The sequence below is a fragment of the Symphalangus syndactylus genome, chromosome 6 (assembly GCF_028878055.3).
Source record: "Symphalangus syndactylus isolate Jambi chromosome 6, NHGRI_mSymSyn1-v2.1_pri, whole genome shotgun sequence".
Lineage (NCBI taxonomy): Eukaryota > Metazoa > Chordata > Mammalia > Primates > Hylobatidae > Symphalangus > Symphalangus syndactylus.
In genome coordinates, this window is record NC_072428.2 from 89,143,499 (window position 1) to 89,167,967 (window position 24,469).

A 24,469-nucleotide genomic window follows, 5' to 3' on the forward strand; every position below is an offset into this window, starting at 1 on the left:
TGGTTTATAAGGAGAGTGGTGTATGGAAGCTGAAGGGGTTGTTTAAATAATGGCATAAAGGCTCCAATTAATAAGATGAAAGTATGTATCAAAGAAACACAAGGAATAATGGAAATATAAGGTGCCTAAAAAACGAGATAAGATGAAATCCAAAGCAATGAAATCCAAAGAATTGGCCTCAAAGTAAGAGAACTAGTCTCATGTATTAGTGGATATATCAATATAATATTACATTACTAAATATAATATGATATTTGTGTGTTTAGTAGTGAGGAGTTGAAGATATGTCATTTAAGGGCTTTGCTTTCTCTGCAAAGTAGCAATAATATGAGTTGGGAATAAGTTAGGGGATCAGAAAAATCAGGATTTGACTATAGTGGCAAAGGCTTGAAATTTTTGATCACAGAACCAGTTGTGATAACAGAATCTTTGAAAGGCCACTGTACATTGTAGGGGATCCACTTGTGGTTGGTGATCACAAATCTGTAATGTATTTAATTTACTTTTTTAGGTTGCCTTCTACAAAATGTTTAGTAGTTTGGAGGCAAGTATGGAGAATGTAGATAGATGTATTCCTTTAGGGTGTGGATGCAATGAAAACAGTTATGCATTCAAGGAATCGAATGTTGTGTCAAAATTTATTGAAATTAAAAAACTTATTGAAATTAAAAATGGAATCTGGCCAGGCACAGTGGCTTATGTCTGTAATCCCAGCACTTTGGGAGGCCAAGGCAGGCAGATCACTTGAGCCCAGGAGTTTTAGACCAGCCCAGGGAACATGGCGAAAGCCCCGTCTCTATAAAAAAAAACAAAAAAAAAACAAACAAAAAAACAAAAAAATAGCCAGGCGTGGTGGTGCTTCCCTGTAGCCCTAGCTACTCCAGAGCCTGAGGCATGAGAATCGCTTGAACCTGGGATGTGGAGGTTGCCGTAAGCCGAGATTGCACCACTGCACTTCAGCCCAGGTGATAGAGCTAGACCCTGTCTTTAAAAAACAAACAAACAACAACAACAAAAAAGACATGGAATCTAACCTGCTAACAAAGTCAAAAAGAGAAAAGCCTAACAAACTGGGGAGAAGTAGAGAAGAGTTCTTAGGAGACAAGTTTTAAGAATTACTTCAGGGTACTTGAGATAGTTATTAGGGTAGACCACATCTGCTCCTGGTGGTGACAACATCTAGATCTAGAGTGCTGTGCAATGTAGGAGTAGGTCAGTTGAGAGCAAATGGTACCTAAACAACCTCATCAATTCCTGCAAGACGAACTCTCACTTATTTGGTCAAATCAGTCTCCAGCTCTAGAACTGCAACAAGGCTTACTATTTTTTTGTTGTTTGTTTTTCTTCTGGTTTATGATTATTTAGTTTAGTTGTTACATGAATGAAGATCCTTTGGAAATCGGATTCACTAGGAGTCAGGAGACTGAATTCAAACTGTGCTATTATCATCCTTTAGCTACATGGTCTTCTGGACAAGTCATATTTTTTCGTCACCTGTAGAGTGACTTCATTGATGAAGATCTTAGGATGCTCAGAAAGAACCTTTTTAGGCTAGAGGACTGTGATTCTTTTTAGGCTCCATTATTCTCTATTATGTTTAGGGAGGTCCTGCAGTAGTATAGAAACTCAAACAACTATGTACTAGCTTTATTTTTTCAAGGAGTCAAAACTTTAGAATCATCTTTGTTTTCCTGAATATGATCAATTAGAAATTGGTTGTGATTGATTGTCACAAATCTATAGTTGTTTGGATTTACCTTTTTAGGTTACCTTTTACAAAACAGTAGTTTGGAGGCATGTATGGAGAATGTAATAGATGTATCCTTTCAGGGTGTGGAGGCAATGTGAAAAGGACAACAAGTACAATGAAATTAGAACCACCAAATTATAACTGATGCCAACCTCTGTTGATTGCTACTGTATCAATTTTCTTACATCTGTGCTGCTCTTACCTTGACCAGTGAAAACATGCCATGTCAGATTATTACCTCCTAATTCCTGGACTCTTGTAATAGGAAATTAACCAATTTTCCTGAATGCAGTGTCTGTTTTTATACATTTCATTTCTAATCTTCCTAAAGCTCAAGATAAAGTCCAACTTTCTAGAGCAAGGTTTTGATCTTTCCATTTCCACACTCAAAAATATTATTGAGTTCATATTTCTTTCAGGATAACTTTCAAAAACCTTAGCTTGATAATTAAGATTTCTTGTCATCTTGTTTGACCTATTAAAAAGGTCATTTTTTTTTTTTACTTTGAATTTTAGTAGGGGGCTTGTACTAACTTTATATAAGGAAAGGGTACATATTTATACTGACAAGATATTCCTTCTTGGTGAGGCTAAAACCATTGAATCTATTGCCCCCAATCTATAGTCTTCTCTCTTCCCTTTTCCTGCTTAACTTTCCTTCTCAGTAGCAAGCACTATCTAACATATTCCATATTTTAATTATTTATTATCTTTCTCACTAGGTTATAAATTACTTGATGACAAAGATTTTAGTGTATTTTGTTTACAATATCCCCAGTGTTTAGTCAGTTTCTGGTACATGGCAGATGCTCGGTAAATTTTTGTTAAATAAAGTCACGAGTAAATGACACATTTTAAATATGAATTATGAATTATTTTGTTAAATCTTGTATAATGCTTTATATGATAAAATTAAACAGTAATATAAAATTCTATTTTTAAAAAAATCTTAATTATTTTGAAAATATTGTAGTCCTTACATAGATTGTTCCTCTGTGGACAGTTTTCTTCTTTTGGCTGATGTTCAACACATCTAGTTGAGATTTATAATAATATTTGGTTTTCAAGTGATTTTTGCTGATGTTGATCTGAGGAGAACGACTTCATGGATCAGCTCTCTGGGGAGTGTAATAGAATGAGAGCTAGCCCTGCTGAGGTTACCTTGTAATTACAGATTGATTCTTCTCATAGTTTGAGTAAATCTTAATACAGTAAATTGGAAGGCATAATAAGCAACCAACTAGAAAGCATATTGATTTTAACGATGCTTTGTTTTACTAATGAAAATTGTCTTCACTAAATAAGTTATCGTTGCCACATTTTAAATTTTATCTACAATTAAGGACCAAGTTTTCATGATTGACTCCAAGTGTGAATCTGGAAAAGGACGCTGCTCTTTCAACCCCAACGTGAACACGGTGTCTGTTATGATCAGTAAGTAGACAATGAAAGAGGGAGGATTCAACATAAAATAACATGGAAAATTAGCTTGACATGGCATGCCTGTTCTTGATGGTTGTATGGATGATAGGATATGAGTAAAATAATACAAAGAAAGTTATGAGCTGAGAAAGAGAGTTCAGTTTCTCATTTGTAAGAATGTTTATGATTAAATAATAAGCATGTAACTTTTCATCTATAAATGACAGTTTTGTCATTCCCAGAGTAGGCCAAGCATTTTTTAAAAGTGTGTATATGTATACTTATAGATTATCATAAAGTAGTTTTCAATATTTTCTGTAATTGTTTGTAGTATTAACTACACCCACTTTTTCTCATGTTTTAGTATTTTTTTCGTTACCTTTCATTATTTTTTATTTGTTTTTAGTTGACAATAATTGTATATATTTATAGGATACAATATGGTGTTTTGATCTATGTATACATAATGGAAAAATTCAGTCAAGCCAATTGACATATCCATTACCTCACCAACGTATTTTTTTGTGGTGAGAATGTTAAAAATCTATTTTTAAGCAATTTGGAAATATGCAATAAATTTTATTTACTGTCACCATGGTCACTGTGCAGTATAGTAGATCACTAAAACTTATTCCTTGGATAAACATCTTTTTTTTGCCCCTCCCTCTGTCCTCCAGCCCTTGATTACCTTTCTACCCTCTGTTTCTATGACATAGTCAACTTTTTTAGATTCCACATATAAGTGAGATCATACATTATTTGTCTTTCTGTGCCTGGCTTATTTCCTTTAGTGTAATGTCCTCCAGTTCCATCCATGTTGTCATAAGTGACAAAATTTCATTCATTTTTAAGGCTGTATAGTATTCCATCATGTATATATGTACCACATTTTTAAAAATCCATTCATATGTTGATGAACACTTAGGTTGCTTCCATGTCTTAGCTTTTGTGAATAATGCTGAAATGAACATGGGAGTATAGACAATGAAATATCACCTCACACCTGTTTGAATGGCTATTATCAAAAATACAAATGATAACAAGTGTTGGGAAGGATACGGAGAAGAGGAAATTATGTACATTGTTGGTGGGAATGTAAATTAGTACAGCCATTTTGGGAAATGGTATGAACATTCCCCCAAAAACTAAAAATAGAATCACCATATGATCCAGCATTTCCTCTCTGGGTATGTATCCAAAGGAATTGAAACCAATATGTCAAAGAGATGTCTGCACTCCTGTGTTTTAGTAATCTTTTAGAAATGGTTAAAGGGGTGTTTTTTCAAAGGAAAGATGAACAAAGTGCACGTGTTAGCCAAGTACATTCTCTGTGGATTGTCTAAAAATTGCTATGCCAAAAAGGAGATGGTAATAAAGCTATTTTTTCATTTTTTCACTTTACACAAAATATCAGTTAAGCAACAGTCCTAATTGCTTAATGGGCTACACATTGCCAAGTCAATTTTTAAACCTCAGTCATTGAATACCTTTCCGTGACTCACTTAAAAGACATTCTCTTTTGATTGAGACACTTTAAAAATATGTCTGAGTTGCCGGTCACAGTGGTTCATGCCTGTAATCCCAGCACTTTGGGAGGCCGAGGTGGGTGAATCACCTAAGGTTGGAAGTTCGAGACCAGCCTGACCAACATGGAGAAACTCTGTCTCTACTAAAAGTACAAAAAATTAGCCGGGCGTGGTGGCGTGCACCTGTAATCCCAGCTACTCGGGAGGCTGAGGCAGGAGAATCACTTGAACCTGGGAGGCAGAGGTTGTGGTGAGCCGAGATTGCGACATTACACTCCAGCCTGGGCAACAAGAGTGAAACTCTGTCTCTGAGTTGTCATGTGTTGACCAAGTAACAAATGTTGGATTTTAGTATGTCATACATATAGTAGATGTCTTTTCCTCTTTGCTTTTTTTAATGTATTGCCAGCATTAAAATTTCATCTTTCAACCATAGAACAGGTAAAAAATAATTATTGTGTTCAAAATGCTTGCTTTGATTCATTTAAATAGATAACTCATCTTTCTTTCTCATATCTGGAAATTACGTTAAGACAGGTAAACCTTGGAAGTTATTCAGTGAATTGCTTGAATATCGGCATTCAAGTCAGACAGGGAGGAGCCAAAAGTATATCATTTAGGACATAAAGTTAGCTTTGAAACTACAAAGTTATCCAATTATGACCTATGCAAGGCATGTTTCCAAATATTAATTAATAGAAGCAGTGTTTTGGAAATTCTTTTCTCCATTAGGAAGGAAATTTTATTCACCTTCAGAAACCATGTGGTGTGTTTGATAGTAAGTAAATATATATATATATAGTTTTCATTTGTTTCCTTTTAAATGCTACAAAAATAAACCTCAAGGATCTGTTCACATAGCTGCTACTGGAGTTTTATCTCATTGAATATTCTTTAGAATGATAAGGATTAGAACAAGGCATTATAAATTTTCTTGCTAAATTGTCTTAAGTCATTTAGTAGTCTTGCCCTTAGAGAATTGGATTTGTTTCCAAAATAGGAGTTAGGCATTGGCCTTCTTTGTTTTTCAAGGACCTGAGAGTTGAATTCCTATGCTCATGTTCCTATACTACTTTTAACATTGGAGTAACTTTACATTTTGTAATCAAATGAAAGTCACTAAACAGTTTGCTTACCTTAAAAACTGACAGTAAAAAGAACAAAAAGCTTTATAAGATTGTAGTTATCATTTTATTCATCCAATTGATTATCCCTCTCAAATTATCTCCTGTGATTTGTGTGATCATCTCCCTTAACTATGTAATAGTACTTTATCATTTCCATTCAAGCGCAGTGTGCTAATAAAAGCACAGATTGGTTAAGATATTTATATCTATTAAATGACCAGAAACCTGAAGAATTAGAATTCCAAATTTCATAATATAGTTGTGCAATTTCAGTGTGCTTTTGCTATTTTCAGTCACTGCTGTAGGCAACAACGAAGTCAGATGTTATCTTTTAAAGAGCCTACATAAACTTTATGAAGTTTTTTTAGTCAGTAGAAATACAATTGGAAAGCAAAATGGTTTTGAAATAAAGTTAAAAGGCACACGTTTATTTCTGCATAAAGTCATGCAAAAAGTCCTCTCAAGATTGTTACCAAAGTGACATTAATCAAAAATTTCTTACTGATATAAAATGAAGCAGAAAGTTCTAACTTGCTGTTAAAATTACTGCGAATTTAAGATAGGAAATGAAGCCAATTAGATGTGCAGGCTTATGTAATGTTTGAGACATAACTAGTAAGGTGGATGAAGTAGGATTAGAATTAGCCCTCTCTGCCGTACACAAACTTCTCAGTATCTTTTTTCTTTTTCTGCTTAAAAACAGATATGACAGTTGATAGCTGTGCCAATCAATCTGTTGAACAGCAGGAATGTATAATCCACAGTTTAGTGGTTAATCGAATATACAAAAATGTGAAATAGTTATTTACAAAGTTGCCACAATTTATTAGCTAGATGTGTGTGTATATAAGCCTCACAAATGTTCTTAGAATTTTAAAGAAGCTAAAATGGTAAAGAAAAAAAAAAGCCTTCATGCACATTTTTGTTATCTCCCTATAATCTGTTTCCATGGGCCTAGAACCCCTACTAGGAAGCAGAGCTGAGCAACAAAATGCCCGCCACACCAGCTTGCTAACTGGTAGGGGTCCAGTTCATAACCTGGCGAGCACATATTAGATACATTCCATTCTCCATTCAATGCTGGGCCGACTGGTACTGCTTATTACTAAACAGTGAGCTTAGAGTACTTTGAAACGTTCCAATCCTGCCAAAATGACCAGTCTGAAGGTAGCCCAGGGAGTAATCCTAGAACAACAGTCAAGGAACGCAGCTGCATGGCAGTTCAGTGGGCCAGGCTGATAAATTTCATGCTTTTTATAATAGATGTTTAGTTACTGTTTTATACTCAGGGGTCACATTTGTTACCAATTCAATGCTTACTGCTCCTTACAAGATGAAAAGTAATATGGATCTTCAAACAATAAAGTAAATGTTGAATGTTATGTATATATAAATACATCTGATTCTGTTAATAGTGAAAATTTATTTAATTTTAAATATCTTTTCTTTCTTATCGTATTCTATTTTTATGGCTGAGTTGCAGTTGAAAAAGTAGCACTTTGTTTACCTTACCAGGAACCTTCTAGCACTAAAGATCAAAATATATACTTTTAGTGATTACATTTTTTAATCACTGATAATGTTTTGACAGTTATAGTGTGGCCTCCTTGTCATGTCATAATAATAATTTTTAAAACTATTATATTCAATCCATTTAGGAAGATATTAGAAATTTTAATATGTGTTAAGAACTTTTAAGATCATAATCTAATTCCCATACATTATAGATTAGAAGGTTGAGACTCCAGATGTTCAATAGCTTAGCACTAATTCCCAGCTTGTGAGGGATTATCAAAGTTAGAAACCATATTTTCTGACTCTTACAGTGTTTTTCTTTTAAATGTATTATAGGTAAACAGTTAAGCTATTTTGTTATCTATTATATGTCTGCCATTTCTGATAGACTCTATATAAAAATTAATATATAATCTAATTAAGTGCAGGTAGAGGAACTTTCACTTTGACATAGAATAAAGTTGTTTTGAGGTTTGATTTTTTAAAAAACATAGTAATTATCATTCAGACAATAATGAGAAAAGATTAAAATTTATAAAATTTATTGATTTGCTGGACAATGCAAACCAATTAATATTTGGTTATAACCAATTATCATAACACTGTAATACCTGTGGTGATCTAATAAATAAACTCACCTAGAATTTCAAAATAGCTTTAAAGATTTACATTTCATTGATATTTTCTTTTTCACAGATGAGGAGCTTTTCTCTGGAATGTATATAGATTTCATGGGGACAGATGCTGCTATTTTTCGAAGTTTAACCAAGAGGAATGCAGTGAGAACTGATCAACATAATTCCAAATGGCTAAGTGGTAAGAAAGCATTTGATGCATTTATTTTTTGGTATCATGTTAAACTAACTTATTTAATTCTATCTTAACAACTAGGGAAAATGGTTAAAAACTAAAATATCAGGCTATTACATGAATAATGGTAATTCTGTACTCTATGATTTAAAATATTCGGGGAAAATAAACAATTGACTATCTCCTAGTCCATATTTCAATTCTTTATTTCTATTAATCATCCTACAGTTATCATATGAATATGAATAAATAAAAGTGACAGTGACAATTTATATTTCAGTACCCAAGCATCTTCTCCAGTTGTTTAATTGTAACATATTGCAATTAAATATGCTTTTTACTTCATTTAATCTGCTTGTATGTTTTAACAATACCAAATCTAAATATTATCCCAAATGTATGACATTTAGATGCAATGAATAGAGTATAGCCGGGGCCTCCTCTTTTTTTGTTTTAAACTTAGATTCTAAAATTACGAAACTGGTATGTATTTTCTCATAAATGGACTAATATTCAGTAGAAATCATAGGAATGATAACTATGATTATCCACATTCAGTTGCCTCCAGCTCTTGGAGTCATATGGAATTCACATCAAAAAAGGTGCTCATTTGGTTTTACCGTATTATTCCAATCAACTGCTGTTGTTTAGAGCAATAAAAAAAAAACAAAAAACAAAAAATGAAGATTCTTGTCATTTCACCCTGGAGAAAATTTTTAGCTGACCCCAAATGTGGCAATTCATTTAACATTGCGGAGTTAAGTGTGAATCACCACAGTGAAGCATCCTATTTCGCTGATAGGCCAGCACAAGAAAGCATTGATTGTTCATTTACTTCTTCAGATTATTCCTCCAGTACATCTGGAAATTGAATATTCTAAAAGTTGTTTGTTCTTGAAATAAGGAAACCCTGTATGTCCCCAAATGACTAATGACTCTGTTTTTCCTTGAAAAGTTTCCCCTTCATTTCGTATGTTGCATTTTAAGAAAAATCATGTTTTTCAGAGCTTGGACTTCCAACTCCTCATCTGCTTCAACGAATTTGAGTTTATATGCGCTAGGTTGAAAAACACACTTTGAAAAATAAATTTTTTTTTCAATAAAACAGACATCAGATTCCTTAGGAAATAACTGGTAGAAAAGTTTTTCAATTTTTTGAAACTCATGGGTGCACAAATAATTTTCACATTTCCTGCACTTCCTGTGGTACTTGACGTTCCAAATGTGGCATGGTGAGTGAATGCAATTACTGCTTTTAGAAATGTGCCTGTAAACATTGAATTGTTTTTTTCTACCAAAGATGGGGAAGGCATCTGCCTGTGGTCTACTTGGATGACAGAACATGGATTTTCATCATGAATATATACCTAGTCTTTTATATATTTTTCTAGAACCTATGTTTGTAGATGCACATGTCATCCCAGATGGTACTGATCCAAATGATGCTAAGGTGTACTTCTTCTTCAAAGAAAAACTGACTGACAATAACAGGAGCACAAAACAGATTCATTCCATGATTGCTCGAATATGTCCTGTAAGTATTAGTGCTGTTCCGATTTGAAGAAAGACCAAGAAATTCAAATTATGGTTTATCTCCATGCTTTTATTATCAACTATTACAAATAAATAAAATATTGAGGGAAGCATTTAATGTAACATTTATTCATCATCATTATTATATTTAATATTCATCATTTTATATTGAAAATAGTGTTAATAACCCCAACCCAAATTCTAACCCTCAATAAGTTATATGAGATAAACATACCCTATTTTAGTAAAAATTTTAATTCAAGAAAATATTTTGTTTGTGTTCTTGAACAAATAAACACTTTTGACAAATTTTCGCATATCCATTTAATGCATTGGTATTCAAACAAATTGCCAAATTGCATATTACCTAAAGAAACTGATTTTTGTCAATAAAATACAGTAAATACCTCAGTAAGAGATGATTATTAAGGAACCATTTATAAATAGTGAAAATCAAGAAAAGCTTTAATAAAATAAAATTCTAATTAAAAACAGTAACCAAAATGTTCTTGTGAAGAAACAGTAGGTATACATAGCAACACAAGAAAATTTGTGATGTCTTATTTATAATAGAGTTTTACAGACTTATCCTGACTTATTTATGATTAGCATCCTTTGTGAAAAAATGTGTCTTAAAGTACTTAGTGTTTAAAATAGTTTATATATTATAATATTCCACTGATCATGGAGCTCAACTGTTTCTCAGTCATTTGCAACAAGGCAGCAAAGTCAGCAGAAGGGGTAAAAGGCCTTTGGACACAGAGGAAAAAAATGTCTTCAGTGGAGACTATTTGTGAATGATCCAAATGCCATTTCTCCTTATAATGTATAATTAGGCATCAGATTAGAAATACTGAAAATTATGTGATAATTTGGATAAATGAAGGAGTGAATGTAAAACTGTTGGGGACCATTTGGTGTAAAGATATAATCACTCTCCTGACCACAATCTGCAAGACTCACTGTGTATAATAATTTATGTTCAAATAGAAAACAGTAAGTTATCAAGGAAAGGCAGATTAAATGATCTATTTTCTATAACATTATATAAATACTTCCATTATACATTGTTAAAATTAGAAATAATTATGTCATATATTTATCAAATAAATGTATTTTCAGCTGACATCATGCGATAAGAGAATAATAGTATAACTGTTGTATAAAATGCTATGTCATAAATATTCTTCTTTAACTATTGATGTGCAGAAGGGGTTAACATATCCATTCTTCAGATTTTCATCCTCCAAGCAACTAGAGTACAAGTCGAATTTTTAATGTGCTTCAATATTTACTTAAACAATCTGAATTATGTTTACAAAATGGTTTTAGAATGACACTGGTGGACTGCGTAGCCTTGTCAACAAGTGGACCACTTTCTTAAAGGCGAGGCTGGTGTGCTCGGTAACAGATGAAGACGGACCAGAAACACACTTTGATGAATTAGGTACATACGTATGAGATTGAAAAATGCTTCTGAAAGAAGGCTTGTAAAGTTTATATATTTAAATAAGGTCTCAGAAGAAGATGTACTTTCCATATTTTCAACATAAATAATATGCTAATTTAAAATAATTATCTAGATGCTGTTCATAAATTTTCTTAAGTATTTTTTAATCTGTTACGCCCATGAGTGCACTGCTGAAACATTTAGCTCATTGAATTCACCATAATATATGAATGAATGTATGTGTTTGGGGGTGTAACTTGTATAATTTGTGTATAGGTAATGATATGTTTGTGTTTTTATAAATGAATATTGATTTCATGTGTATTAGAATATCTAATATTCTGATTTTGTGTGAAAATACAGCTATATATTTTTACTATTGTAGCTAACGGACAGGATAGAGTTTGGATGGAAAAAAGTGTCAGAGTAGAAATTTGGAGACTCGTGTTCCCTTCTTAGTTCTGCTTGGTGACTCTGAGATTAAATATTCTCAATGTGACATGAGGAGGCTTATACTTTCCAGGTCAAATAAGGACTGACAGTCTAATTCCCTCTGCCAAGGAACAGTTTTTTTTTTATTTTTTTAATCTGAATATCCCAGGGCACATCATATTTACTAAATGTCATTTATAAATGACTTTTCTTTCACCTTAATTCATTAGAATGTAAAATAATGGTCATTCTCAGATTTTGAGACAGGTGATAATATAAGTTATAAATCTGTATTACCATATGGAAAAAATTTACCATTTCTAATAGTTATGAACTATATCGTTCTTCTGCTCAAAAACCATTATGTTGATTATGGAACAAAAGTTTCTAGATAAGCTTTTCTAGAGAAAAGTTCTAAGTATCATTTTGTGAAATAGGCTACTTGCTCATTCTATTCCCCTGAATATTTGGGAATTTATTTTATGTTTCAGTCTTTCTTTTTTTTAGGGAGAGGTAGACATTGTCAGCCTTTATTCACATATGGAAGGACTAGTGGTTGTTAATTTGTTGTTTGAGTGGTTATAAATTTATTTCTTATGAGGTCATTTAAATTCATCGTTAATTTAAAATAAATACATATTTCTTTGTGTTTCTCAGTAATAATTCTCTTAGCAAGATTGTCACTATGTCTGGGCCTTTCATATAATCATGGCAATTGATTATTAATTGGTGTTTTCTATCAGAAATCTACTTTCATATTCTGTTATTTATCACTTCACTGTGCATACTTTTGTCTTTGCCTTAATATACTTTAAACATCTTTTTGTTAGAGGAGCTATCATTAAATAAAAGTATCACTAGCAATTTTGACCATATGCCACAAAAATTTCTATTTGATAGTAAGATAAGTTACTGTGAAAAAGTTTTATTCCATCTTCCAACTCCTAAGATTAGATCAAAAAGAAATTGAGATTTGTAATTTTTTAAAATTAAAACAGTAATATATTAACATTAAAGGATATTTAGAAAGAAGCACCAGAAAATTTCTACAGCCTTGCCTCTTGTAACACTCACTGTTAATCTTTTTCTTATATTCTGATGGATATTTTTAAGGTTAATATGGTTCTAGTCCATATTATATAATATATCATTGTACTTTTTCCCCATAATATTATTTTACTAGCATGGTTTTCACAAGGATACAAAATTTTCATAAATTCCATTAGTATCTGTATTAATTTAATTTAATTTAGTGTTTCTATCATTACTTGTTTCCAAATTACCATAATAGTACAGGAATATCTTTTTGCAGAGTACTTTTCATAGTTTAAATTATTTTCTTAGGGTAAATTTTTCAAAACAAAGAAGTTAATATTTAGAAACTTTAAAAGAATATTTTCCTTTTTATAGAGGATGTGTTTCTGCTGGAAACTGATAACCCGAGGACAACACTAGTGTATGGCATTTTTACAACATCAAGGTAATTATTCAACAGTTACATTTTATGAGTTAAACAATAGACTTCATGGAGTAACAGTAATTATTATAAAAGCATTCTTCTCTGCAACTTTTAATTTTACATGTCATTTGGGATGTAACCCTTCCATTTTATTTACTTTTGCCTGATTACCAAAATATATTGGAGCTAAACTAATGCTTTCCAAATACTTTTGTAGAGAGTATTTGTAATGATTGCATGATATTTTTATCAAGCAAATCAAAATATTAATTATAATGTAGGAAAAAATGCATGATTTTTTCAGTAAAATAATTTGAGCAGTCGTAAGTAAATAAAACTTTTGGCATTTTTTGGTTGCTGTTATCAGAGGTAATAAATGTTTATCACCTGGATTGTAGTGATAGTAACACAAGTGTATACATATGTCTAAACTTACCACATTGTTTATATTAATTAGTTGTATACTGTATTTTTGTATACCAGTTATACCTTAGGAAAGCTGGAAACAACTAGGCATTTCTATAAAAATACTTTTTACTTCTGAAGTAAAGTGATGACTATTTAGAACCTGACAAAACACTGAACCAATTTTCTTTTTCTGTTTTTTTTTGAGACAGAGTCTTACTCTGTCATCCAGCCTGGAGTGCAGTGGTGCGATCTCGGCTCACTGCAAGCTCCGCCTCTGGGGTTCATGCCATTCTCCTGCCTCAGCCTCCCAAGTAGCTGGGACTACAGGCACCCGCCACCACACCTGGCTAATTTTTTGTATTTTTAGTAGAGGTGGGGTTACACCATGTTCAAGGCAGGATTGTCTTGATCTCCTGACCTCGTGATCTGCCCACCTCAGCCTCCCAAAGTGTTAGGATTACAGGTGTGAGCCACTGCACCCAACCATTTTTTTGTTTAAGACGGGGTCTCACTCTGCTGCCCAGGCTGGAGTGCATTGGCATGATCTCAGCTCACTGCAACCTCCACCTCCTGGATTCAAACAGTTCTTCTGCCTCGGTCTCCTAAGTAGCTGGGATTACAGGCATATGCCACCAGACCCAGCTAATTTTTGTATTTATTTATTTATTTTTAGTAGAGACAGGGTTTCACCATGTTGGTCAGGCTGGTCTCAAACTCCTGATCTCATGATCCGCCTGATTTGGGCCTCCCAAAGTGCTGGGATTACAGGCATAAGCTACTGTGCCTGGCCAGTTTTCTTATTCTATATGAGATTATTTTATGTATTTGAAAATTAGTTTAATTTTTTCTCACTTCTCTGGGATGCCCAAGCTAATTAAAGTATATATTTCAAGATAAAAAATCATATTTTCATATTTTCCTGCTCATATTTTTCTTTATTAATTTTATACTAGGCATATTCCTTAGAGTTAAGCTGTAACTCAGCCAGTGTAGAAGATTAGTCCCTTTGATTAGACAATCAACTACAAAGCAAAAATCTAAAGGTTTTAGCTGTTTTTTTCTTTAATGGGAAAAAACATAGTATAATTGTAAACTGCAATGAGCTATTCAAAGTAAAAGAAATTTACAAGGAAGCTGTTTTTAAATATTTGCGGTTGCCCCACAAGATGTCTAAAAAGATGTCTTTAAGGATGTGTTTAACTCCTGTTCAAAGTAGTCTTGATTTAACTCACAAAGAATTGAACAAAGAAAAAAAATCAAATTCTTAAGAAAATGTTGTTTTCAATAAAACTATTTTTCTCGTTTTGTTTTTTCCAATACCTGTAATTAATATCAAAAAATTCAAAATCATCATTCTGCCTATTAATGCTAATGATTAACAATGTATCTTATTTTTATGAGAATGCACCTTTTTTCATTAGACATCTAATTTGAAATAAATATGTGAGTCAGAGAAATTCTGATTTCAGCCAACCTGCCATAGGACAATGGAAATATTTCTTACTAAAGATTCAAACAAATTTTATGAGGTGTCATTGACTAAAGATGGTTTAATGAATCTTTTTTGGGCCCCTATTTTTTATTCTGTGACCAACAGGGGAAGTACCTAAACCATGACAACATAGACTTCTCCAACTAGTACTGAGGATACCATGTGAGAACACTCTCATATTAAAATAATCATAACACAAAAAGATAACGGTGTTCAATTATTAATGAGATTCAAGTTCTTTGAGTTAAGTTGTGATAGGTTATATTGATGGTGATTTGGAATTCAAATTCATATTTTTAAATAAAATCATCAGTATACTTTCTTGCTGCTAAGATAAACTAGTTAGAAACTTTTTTGAGTTGCCCTATATTTTGGAAACATTGAAAAGGACTTTACTGTGAGTTAATTGTCTACTAACTCCATGGATGAATTGAATATTGTAATGCTTTATGTATCGATACCTTTTTTCAAAGTTTTTAAACTTTTCACATGTGTTCGATAACATTTAACTTTTCTATGGTGAATTATATTAACTTTATCTTAAATTTTACCATATATTTTAAAATTGTATTTTAATTTTAAAAATTTGAAAATTCCTTTTTCTGTTTTCTTTTTTAGCTCAGTTTTCAAAGGATCAGCAGTGTGTGTGTATCATTTATCTGATATACAGACTGTGTTTAATGGGCCTTTTGCCCACAAAGAAGGGCCCAATCATCAGCTGATTTCCTATCAGGGCAGAATTCCATATCCTCGCCCTGGAACTGTAAGTATCCAGGAAAAATTCTTTGTTATGATGCTTTATAAAAATTCATTTAATAAGTAATGAATATCTGTGGGGTTTTTTGGGTTTTTTTTGGGACGGAGTCTCACTCTGTTACCCAGGGTGGAACGTAGTGGTGCAATCTCGGCTCACCTCACCCTCTTCCTCCCGGGTTCAAGCGATTCTCCTGCCTCAGCCTCCTAAGTAGCTGGGATTACAAGCACGCACCACCATGCCTGGCTAATTTTTGTGTTTTTAGTAGAGACAGGGTTTCACCATGTTGCTCAGGCTGGTCTCGAACTCCTGACCTTGTGATCTGCCCGCCTTGGCCTCCCAAAGTGCTGGGATTTGACAGGCGTGAGCCACCGCTCCCGGCCTGAATATCTGTTTTACTTAAGGAATAACCATGTGAGAAATAATTTAGAGGTACTTCATATAGAGATAGTTCCATTTCTAGGAATCTATTTAGATTGAAATTGTGTTACCTATATCTCAAAGAAAGAAAATGTATGTGTAAGCAAATAATTACAACAAATGAGATGTAATTTTTCAAATAAAGTATTTATAACTATAAAGTAACACAGATTAGAACTATTTAACTACAGGCAGCTTTCTAATTAGGAATGGTCTGAACTAGAAGTACTGTTATTAAAGCAGGTAGATATATCCATATCGTGCAATATTAGTAGTATTAGGGATACATTGAAAACTCAGTTTTCCAGCTGAAATACAGACAGTGCACTGGAATATTAGAACCGGAATTTTTCTAAGGGTCCACTGATAACAGTCCTACTCTGTCTTTCTCATCTGTCCTATAATAATGCTGCCTTCTAGAATGTTGATTAGTTTTTGTTTCTAAAATGTCAGACAGTACACTGAGAGATGTTATATAATTGAACATTAAGATAAATATAATCTTATATCTCTGTATTTAATAAAATAGGGCTATAATTATAAAATGGATAAATATGAACAATGAATTCATTTTAAAAATCAAAAGATAGACTAACATTTATGTAAACAAGGTGTTCCTTTTTTCTTGAATTTGAAATTATCTTTGCTAATATTCTTCCAAATAATTATCCCATGTAATTTTTACTAATTGTTGATTCATTTTATTTTTGTTATTAGAGTTTATTTGCAATATCATTTGCTCCTTTATTTTCTTCTTAAGTTATACCAATGTTAGTTTTCTGAAAATTGAAGATATAGTTTGCTAAGCCTTTAAAGAGCATATTTTATTCCAAAATTTTTAAAACTTAGGTTTCATTCCTGGCTAAGAAGCTCAAAGTTTAATCATTTATATGTATTTTGTGTAGAACAATTGATCTTTAATTAACTTTGGAAAAATACGAGAATTGCTACTTATTCATAAAAAGATTAAATTTTTACGTCATACTTAATTATAAGTGACAACAAAGTCCTGTTACAGAATTTATATTATCCTTTAAGATGATCTCTCTTTGGTGTTCACAGCTCTAAAGAAGATGGACAACACATTAATTTTGTATGAAACAGGGAAAAGCATCAGCAGATACAGCCATTTTAAGATTGGGGAGTGCTGGATAAGAAGCAGAGATTATTTAAGAGAAAAGGAAGGGGAGGCTGAACAACTTTCAAATTCCGTTATATATCAAAGGCTGTTACTATTTTACTCAACATATTTATGCATTTTCAGAGAAAAATATACTTTTGAGAGTGACTTGCTATTTGAAATTGACCTAGTCATAGACTCATCTTAATATGGAAAATTAAGAGGTGGTTGTGATTACATGTGCTTTCATCAGTGATTCTTTTGAACAGCATATAAATGGGGTTAGTACAGGAGCAGTTGATTTGCAAACTCAACAATTCTGTTCCCCCCCCAAAAAAAACTTAAGAGAAACCCTTCAAATAAAGATATTAAAAAGATAAAAGAGATCCATGCTGCTTGAATCAGGGTTTGAAGCCTCAGAGCCTCATGCAGTCTGTGCTGGAGCCAGCATGGACCCAGCTTACAAGAGCAGATAATGTGCACCTCTTCTCAATTAAGAACATTAGAGTGGTAACTTGAAATCAGCCATCATGGAACTATCTACACCATGGAAACTGGCAACTGCTACAAATCAGGGAGGTTTTTTTTTTTTCCTCAAGAAAAGTGACCTCTGACCTTACCTCTCATCAGGCTCTTCACCCACATGACAACTTAAAAGGCACCTTAACAGGTGTATAGAACTCAGAGCATCACTGTGATAAAACCATTCATGTCAGGCAGCAATTGTTCTACATAAAATGTAGGAATACTAAACCCTTTTTAGTAAAACAGAATAAACCAATGCTAAATTAGAAAATTCTGCTAACAGTCCCACTTTTCACTGTTTTTTAGCTCTCAAGAATGACCATTTGTTTCCTGTTCCAAAGCAGTGTAGAGTAAGCCAGGGTTAACAACACACATCTGCAGCAGACTCCGTGAAAAAAGGGAGTAGTCAGGATTTGAGAAATATTTCTATAATGTGGTTTCTTACATCTGGTGTTGAGACCAGAGCAGCTCCTTTAAATCAAAAAATTGTCAGATGAGTGATCCTTAGAGAATAAAAGAGGCAGGGTAGAGGAGTGACCTCTGGAACTCCTCCTGGAAAAGCGTACCTCCCTGAAGATTCTGTCCCTCCACCCTTCAACCAGCAAAACACCATGAAGTCAGCTCTCTGACTCAGAGTGGCAGTGTCTGTCTCTTCCTTGCACTTCCAGGGTTTAATATTGTCTCATGTAGCCAAACGACCTGCGGCCAAGTAATCCAAAGTATTCTCTCTTCTCTAAGGTTAAGAATGTTGCTTCTGAAGTCCTCGCAATGAAGGATCAGCTGTGATTGTCCTACTTTATTTCCCCATACAGTAGTATGGTTGCCCAGTCAACCCCATAAATATATGGCTGTGTTCTTAAAGAAATGGAACTGGCAGAAATCTCATACCCTCGTTCTAATGTTCCCTGTAGGTGCTTCTTTTAAAGCACAGTTGGTAGCTCTGTTAGCAAACGACCCCACCAGCAAGCCCAAGTCAGTAGGAAGAAGCCTGCCAATTGTGTCATAATATTTTTCCATAAGTAATTCAAGTTTGTGGAAGAAACAAGACACTTTTGGTATGTTGCAAAGGGCAGCCAAAGAATAAAACTCTGTGGCCGAGCAAACATTACATTATTCTGCTGCAACGTGTATAAAGCTTCTGCAGGAGATTGTTTGTATATGTTGTATATCCTGTTAAAGCAGAACTTAATGAAAGTGTTCAACTTTAACATATCTTTATAAGTATAACAGAATCATGTGCTTCCATCATCATGCTTTGGACAGCTCGGGTACATGCAAAGGATCACAGAAAATTGATGAGCCACATAGTCAGTAGTGGCAAGGATACGAGAAGTTCATTGCTGGCAGTTTTGTTGATTACATACGTCTTCTGGTTGTGCTTACATTAGAGTATTTCTATTTCTCTTAGATGTTTGGAAACATTCAGTTGGGAATGTTTCTAAGAAAATTGAATGCATAAGACATATAGACATGAAAAATTAATTACATCGTCTCACATCATTATTAAAAACATGTGAATAAAATTTTAAAAATAAATATTATTAAAGTTTAGAGGAGAGAGAGATTGTAGTAAAACAGCCTGATTTGAAAAGGGACTAAAAAAATGTGAGATTGAGCTTGCCCTAGGGTGATTGGATGTGGATAAATTGAGTAAGGAAGGAAGGGGTTTTCAGATGAAGGATACAGCATACACTACAAGACACAGATGGAAATGAATAAGTGAGTTTTCAAAGCTCTGTGTGGGTTAGTAGGACTGGAACGGTGGGCTTTTATATGTAGGGGAGGGCAAATATAAGGAAGATGAGGGTCAGCTAATATGTAAGTACAAGTCTTCAACTATGTAATTTTTTGGGCTTCAAACAAAGGGCTTGGATTCCCAAGGTTGAAACATAAAATGAGTTTTTTTCAGTATACAAATTTCATAGACCAGTACTAGAAATAAGCATAGATTCTAGAGTGCCACCAAGACCCTTTATTTATCTATGTACCACTTATCCCCCACGTGTTAGGTTAAGATCCCCTCGACCATGCTAGTCACTCTTTCTCTGCCAAGTTTTGCATTTATTTTCTGCCATCTGTCTTCAGCCTCACCTCCTACCTCTTTCCTTCACTTTGGGCTCCATGATCCAGCCATGCTCTAGGAATTACAGTTCTCTAAATACTCTAAATTTTGTTTTCTCATCTCTAAACCTCTTCACTGACCTTGGCAGCTGTAAGTTCTCTACTGTTATAAACTTGGTTTAAAAATATTGGCTCTTGAGTATGTAGGGAAATTGATCCTAAACCAAAATTGATTGTTTATCTTACGTTTGTTTCAAATTATTACTTTTTGTCATAATATTGTTATTTTGGTTTGAATATGTCTATCTTTCTTACTAGAATACCTGTGTCTAGAAGATAACAGTAATTTTTTATTATTATGTCCCCTACTGGGCACATCAAAGTGCTTTTTGGATAAAATATGTCCAAGTAATGGATATGTATATTAATATATAAGTATATTCTGAAAACTGACCCAATAGACATGAAGATGAAGGGAACATTTAGAAACTTCGGAAGGCAGCAGATATTTATGAATACCTGAGTATAGGAAAGAAGTTTGGTAAGGACAATTGCTGTTACTTTCCTAACATGGCATTCTTGTTGTTCCTAGCATTTCATATCACACTTTAGTAATCAGAGCACTTGAAATGTCTTTACTCATAAAAGGAGGGCTTATCACTGCTTGATAAACAAATAGCTAGAAGAACTGAGGAAAAACACTTAAAAGAGAAGTTTAACCAAAATTGCTTAATGACTATTTGCAGAGTAAAATTAACATTCCAAAGAATGAAACACTAGCCTAGTTAGTGGACAAATATTTTACGTTAGCACATAGATGTTATCTTGAAGTTTCGATAAACATGCTTTATTATATTGCAAGGTGAGAGAAAAGTTAATCACATCTGATTTATTCTTGGCAGTATGACATTGAGCAAACTCAGTACTGCAGATAGAGTCTACAAAAGGCAATCAATTTTTGTTTGTGTTACATTATTAGCACTCATTGTCTGTCTTATCAGCAGAGTTGATGCCATGAATCAACAGAATAATTATTATCAAAAAGAATTATTTGGTAAGTTTGAACATATACTAGGAGACACTTGTTTCTAGGTGATAAATTCATGGGAGTATTAAAAAAAAGTCTTGTGGAGAATATTTTAATGAATGCAAAGTAACTTATTTGATTTGATTTGTTCAGATTACCTATTTAATAACTATGGTTTTGAGCAATCTTGACATAATTGTTAACCTGGATTTCATTTACCATTAAGTAAAAGCCAGAGACTAGGCACTGATCATTCAATAAGCTTATCTCACTTCAAACTGTACTAACTGGAAATTATGTAAATTGTTTAGTAGTATATGCTAACTTTGATTTTTCCAGAACTTAGAAACGAGAATGCTTGCAAATACTTAAGGAGACATTTCAGTTTAGCAAGCCATCATTAGTGGTGTTTTATGAAGTTCTGGAACTACTTAAATTACCCATGCATTGCTCTTTCCGTGTTTTCATGCAGTGAGCAATGTATTTCCCTTTTTCCACTTTGTGTGAAGATTGAGGCTAGAAAACACCCATAATTCTATATTTTGCAGAAGTATGGAACACGTTCATCAGCTTAGAACAACCTCAAATTAAATTTCTTGTCCTCATTTTCGTCTTCGTTGTGAGCACTTTATAAACGTGTATTTAAATATAATACTTTTTAAAAAATAAAAACATATGAACTCCAGATGAAAGTCTAGTTAATGGAATAAAGAATGAGAGGTTTCGTTTTATTACTTGTCTCATTACTGCTACTCTTTTAAGTCATTTAATTGCTCCTTGTGCCTTTTTACAAAAAGGGAACTATATTTATCAGATCTGTAAAAAGTTGTAGTCTGGTAATGTTAAGTGGTCAAAGTAAGTCTAAATACTGCACTCATGATGATGCAGCCTAAATGAGTGAGGTGATATTAGTAATCTGCTGAGATCTAGCCGCACGTGGAGGCCTGCCTGACAACGTTGGCCCAAAGGCACTAATACTGTTGGACAGCTGTTGCAGGGATTTAACCTGGAGATTGTCATATTTTGTTTGGCCCCCCACATTGCTGTTCTTTTTTTACTGAGTCAACATTAAACACTTGGCAGATTTTACATAAAATTCCACATTCTATCTTCTGCTGAGGTCTGGAAGCATGAGGGTTTTATTCCTGCTTAGAAGCAGTCAGCTGGATAAGTGTTCATTGCCATCTTTGGATAACACATAACTCCCCAGTTTGTCACAGTCCCCATTGCATCCTGCTATTTATGACCGATGCTGTGCCTATTGCTATGAAACAGGCAGCTTGCTTTGTTACTTTCCTTTTACCACATACCTCTCTAAAGAGGATAAATGAAAATCAACACAATAGTGCTGTGTGTTTCAAGAAAAATATAGTGTTTTTGTTTCTGGAAGTAGAGATATCGACAGGAATTTAATATTGAAAGGTATTTTATAACATTATTAATAGTAATAATGTTTGTATGTATTAAAATATTATACCCAATGGTTTTTCTCATATAACTTAACACTCAGATCCAATTAGTGAGTGAGTTTGAGTTCTGGCTTCAGCAGTTCCCAGCCTACCCTTAAGTTTGGCCTTAGGTGCCCTATGAATGGAATCTTCTCCTCAGAAGCCCTTGTCAGGTTCCCTTTCCAGAACTGCTGACGCTGTTCAGCAGTCCTTTCTCCAGATCTCATTCTTGTTTTCTGCCTGCCCCTTTGGACTTAATGTTCTGAAACTTTTCCCTCCTGGCCAGAATTGAGGCCCCTGTTTCGTACAGACCCGGCACCAAAATTGCAGGCCAGATACAATGAATGATCTAATGCATTCATTCAACTACTCTTTGGTGATTATCTACTAACCAGCTCTGTTATAAGTCTGATGGCAAAACAATAACAAAATAGATCCAGTTACAGTCAGCACAAGCTTACACTCTAGAGGGAGAAACAGGCAATAAGGACGCAAGCAACTGATACATAATATACTGTTAGGTAAATAGGGCTGTGAAGAAAAATAGCAGGCCAAGGAGACAGAAAGTAGAGACGGAGAAGGGGAGCTACTTTTATATGTCATCACTTTCAAGAAGCAACTTTTGAACTGAGAACTGAATGAGGTAACAGAAAAAGGCATGGGGTGTTCTGGAGAGGAGTATGCTGGACGGGGAACAGCAGGTGCCAAGATCCTGGAGGGGAAGTATGCTTGAGGCTCAGGAGCAGCAAGACCTACAGTAGGAGGGGCAGGCTCAGGCCAGATCATGCAGAGTCTTGTACACCATTCTAAGCTGTTGGTATTTTATTCTAAGGATAATGAATGGGATCTTTGATAGAGAGGAATTACCAGATTTAATTTACCACATCCAATCTAAGCTATCCTCTTCTCTCCTCCCCTTCTCCTCCTCCTCCTTTCCTCCTCCTCGTCCTCCTACTCCTTCTTTTTTTTCTTCTTCTTCCTTTTTTTATAGAGATGGGGTTTCACTCTGTTGCCCAGGATAGAATGCAGTGGTTTCATCACAGTTCACAGCAGCCTCAAATTCCTGGGCTCAAGAGATCCTCCTGCCTCAGTTTCCCAAGGAGTTGGGATCACAGGCATGCACAACCACACCTAGCTAATTTTTAACTTTTTTCCCAGAGATGGAATTTTGCTATGTTGCCCAGGCTGGTCTTGAACCCCTGGCTTCAACATCCTCTCATCTCGGCCTCCCAAAGTGCTAGGATTACAGGCATGAGCCACCTAAGCCCCTAAGCTACAATTTCCAAGCTCTGTCTTTTGGGAGGGCAGATCAGATGAAATAAAACTTTTACATGTCAGAGTCTGACTGAATTTAATGATAATAATATAATTTGTTTTAACAAGTAGCAGCATTAGATTGTGTCCACTAGTTTTTGTTTTCCTAACAAAATGGTGTCTGGGACAAAATAAGAAATAGAAAAGTGGTGAGTGAGAAGGGTGAAGAGTTATCTCATATACAAGATGGCATCAGCTCTTCTCTGAAAACAGAATAACATTCAAAGACTTAGCCTAATTCAAAATTAGTACACACTGTATTAATCACCTACAGATAGTAAAGCATAATCATTGCTATTTCTTTTCACCTCCATAGGTAGCGGATATACTTAAAACAACTGGAGCTTCTAAGTGATTTCAAAAGTAGAGAGTTTTTGATTATTCCTAGAACAAGGCAACTATTTTATTAACTTGGTTCTTTAAAACTTTCTTTCTAGTGTCCAGGAGGAGCATTTACACCCAACATGCGAACCACCAAGGAGTTCCCAGATGATGTTGTCACTTTCATTCGGAACCATCCTCTCATGTACAATTCCATCTACCCAATCCACAAAAGGCCTTTGATTGTTCGTATTGGTACTGACTACAAGTATACAAAGATAGCTGTGGATCGAGTGAACGCTGCTGATGGGAGATACCACGTCCTGTTTCTCGGAACAGGTAAATATTTGAGCCCAAGATATGCTTTAATGTGTAGTAAACGAATGTATGAAATATAGGTAGTAGGTAAGGGCCATGATATTGAAACTAGAAAAACTCCAATAATTACTTCTGTCTAGTCCTTAGTGAGATATTTAATCTCTTTTTGCCTCAGTTTTTATATCTGTAAAATGAAGCTAATAAAGTAAATTATAGAGTTCTTGTGAGGAATATATA

At 34.0% G+C, this 24,469-nt stretch overlaps 1 protein-coding gene across 2 annotated transcripts in view; it reads left to right on the top strand.

The window, feature by feature from the left end:
* Nucleotides 1-24,469, top strand: part of SEMA3C (semaphorin 3C) — a 179,608-nt gene that overhangs the window by 106,692 nt on the left and 48,447 nt on the right. For both annotated transcript variants that reach the window (XM_055283418.2, XM_055283419.1), the window contains 7 exons: nt 3,094-3,184; nt 8,037-8,156; nt 9,542-9,684; nt 11,016-11,130; nt 12,976-13,045; nt 15,543-15,687; nt 24,031-24,253. In XM_055283418.2, the coding sequence (XP_055139393.1) occupies nt 3,094-3,184; nt 8,037-8,156; nt 9,542-9,684; nt 11,016-11,130; nt 12,976-13,045; nt 15,543-15,687; nt 24,031-24,253 (907 nt within the window). The remainder of the gene's footprint in view (nt 1-3,093; nt 3,185-8,036; nt 8,157-9,541; nt 9,685-11,015; nt 11,131-12,975; nt 13,046-15,542; nt 15,688-24,030; nt 24,254-24,469) is intronic.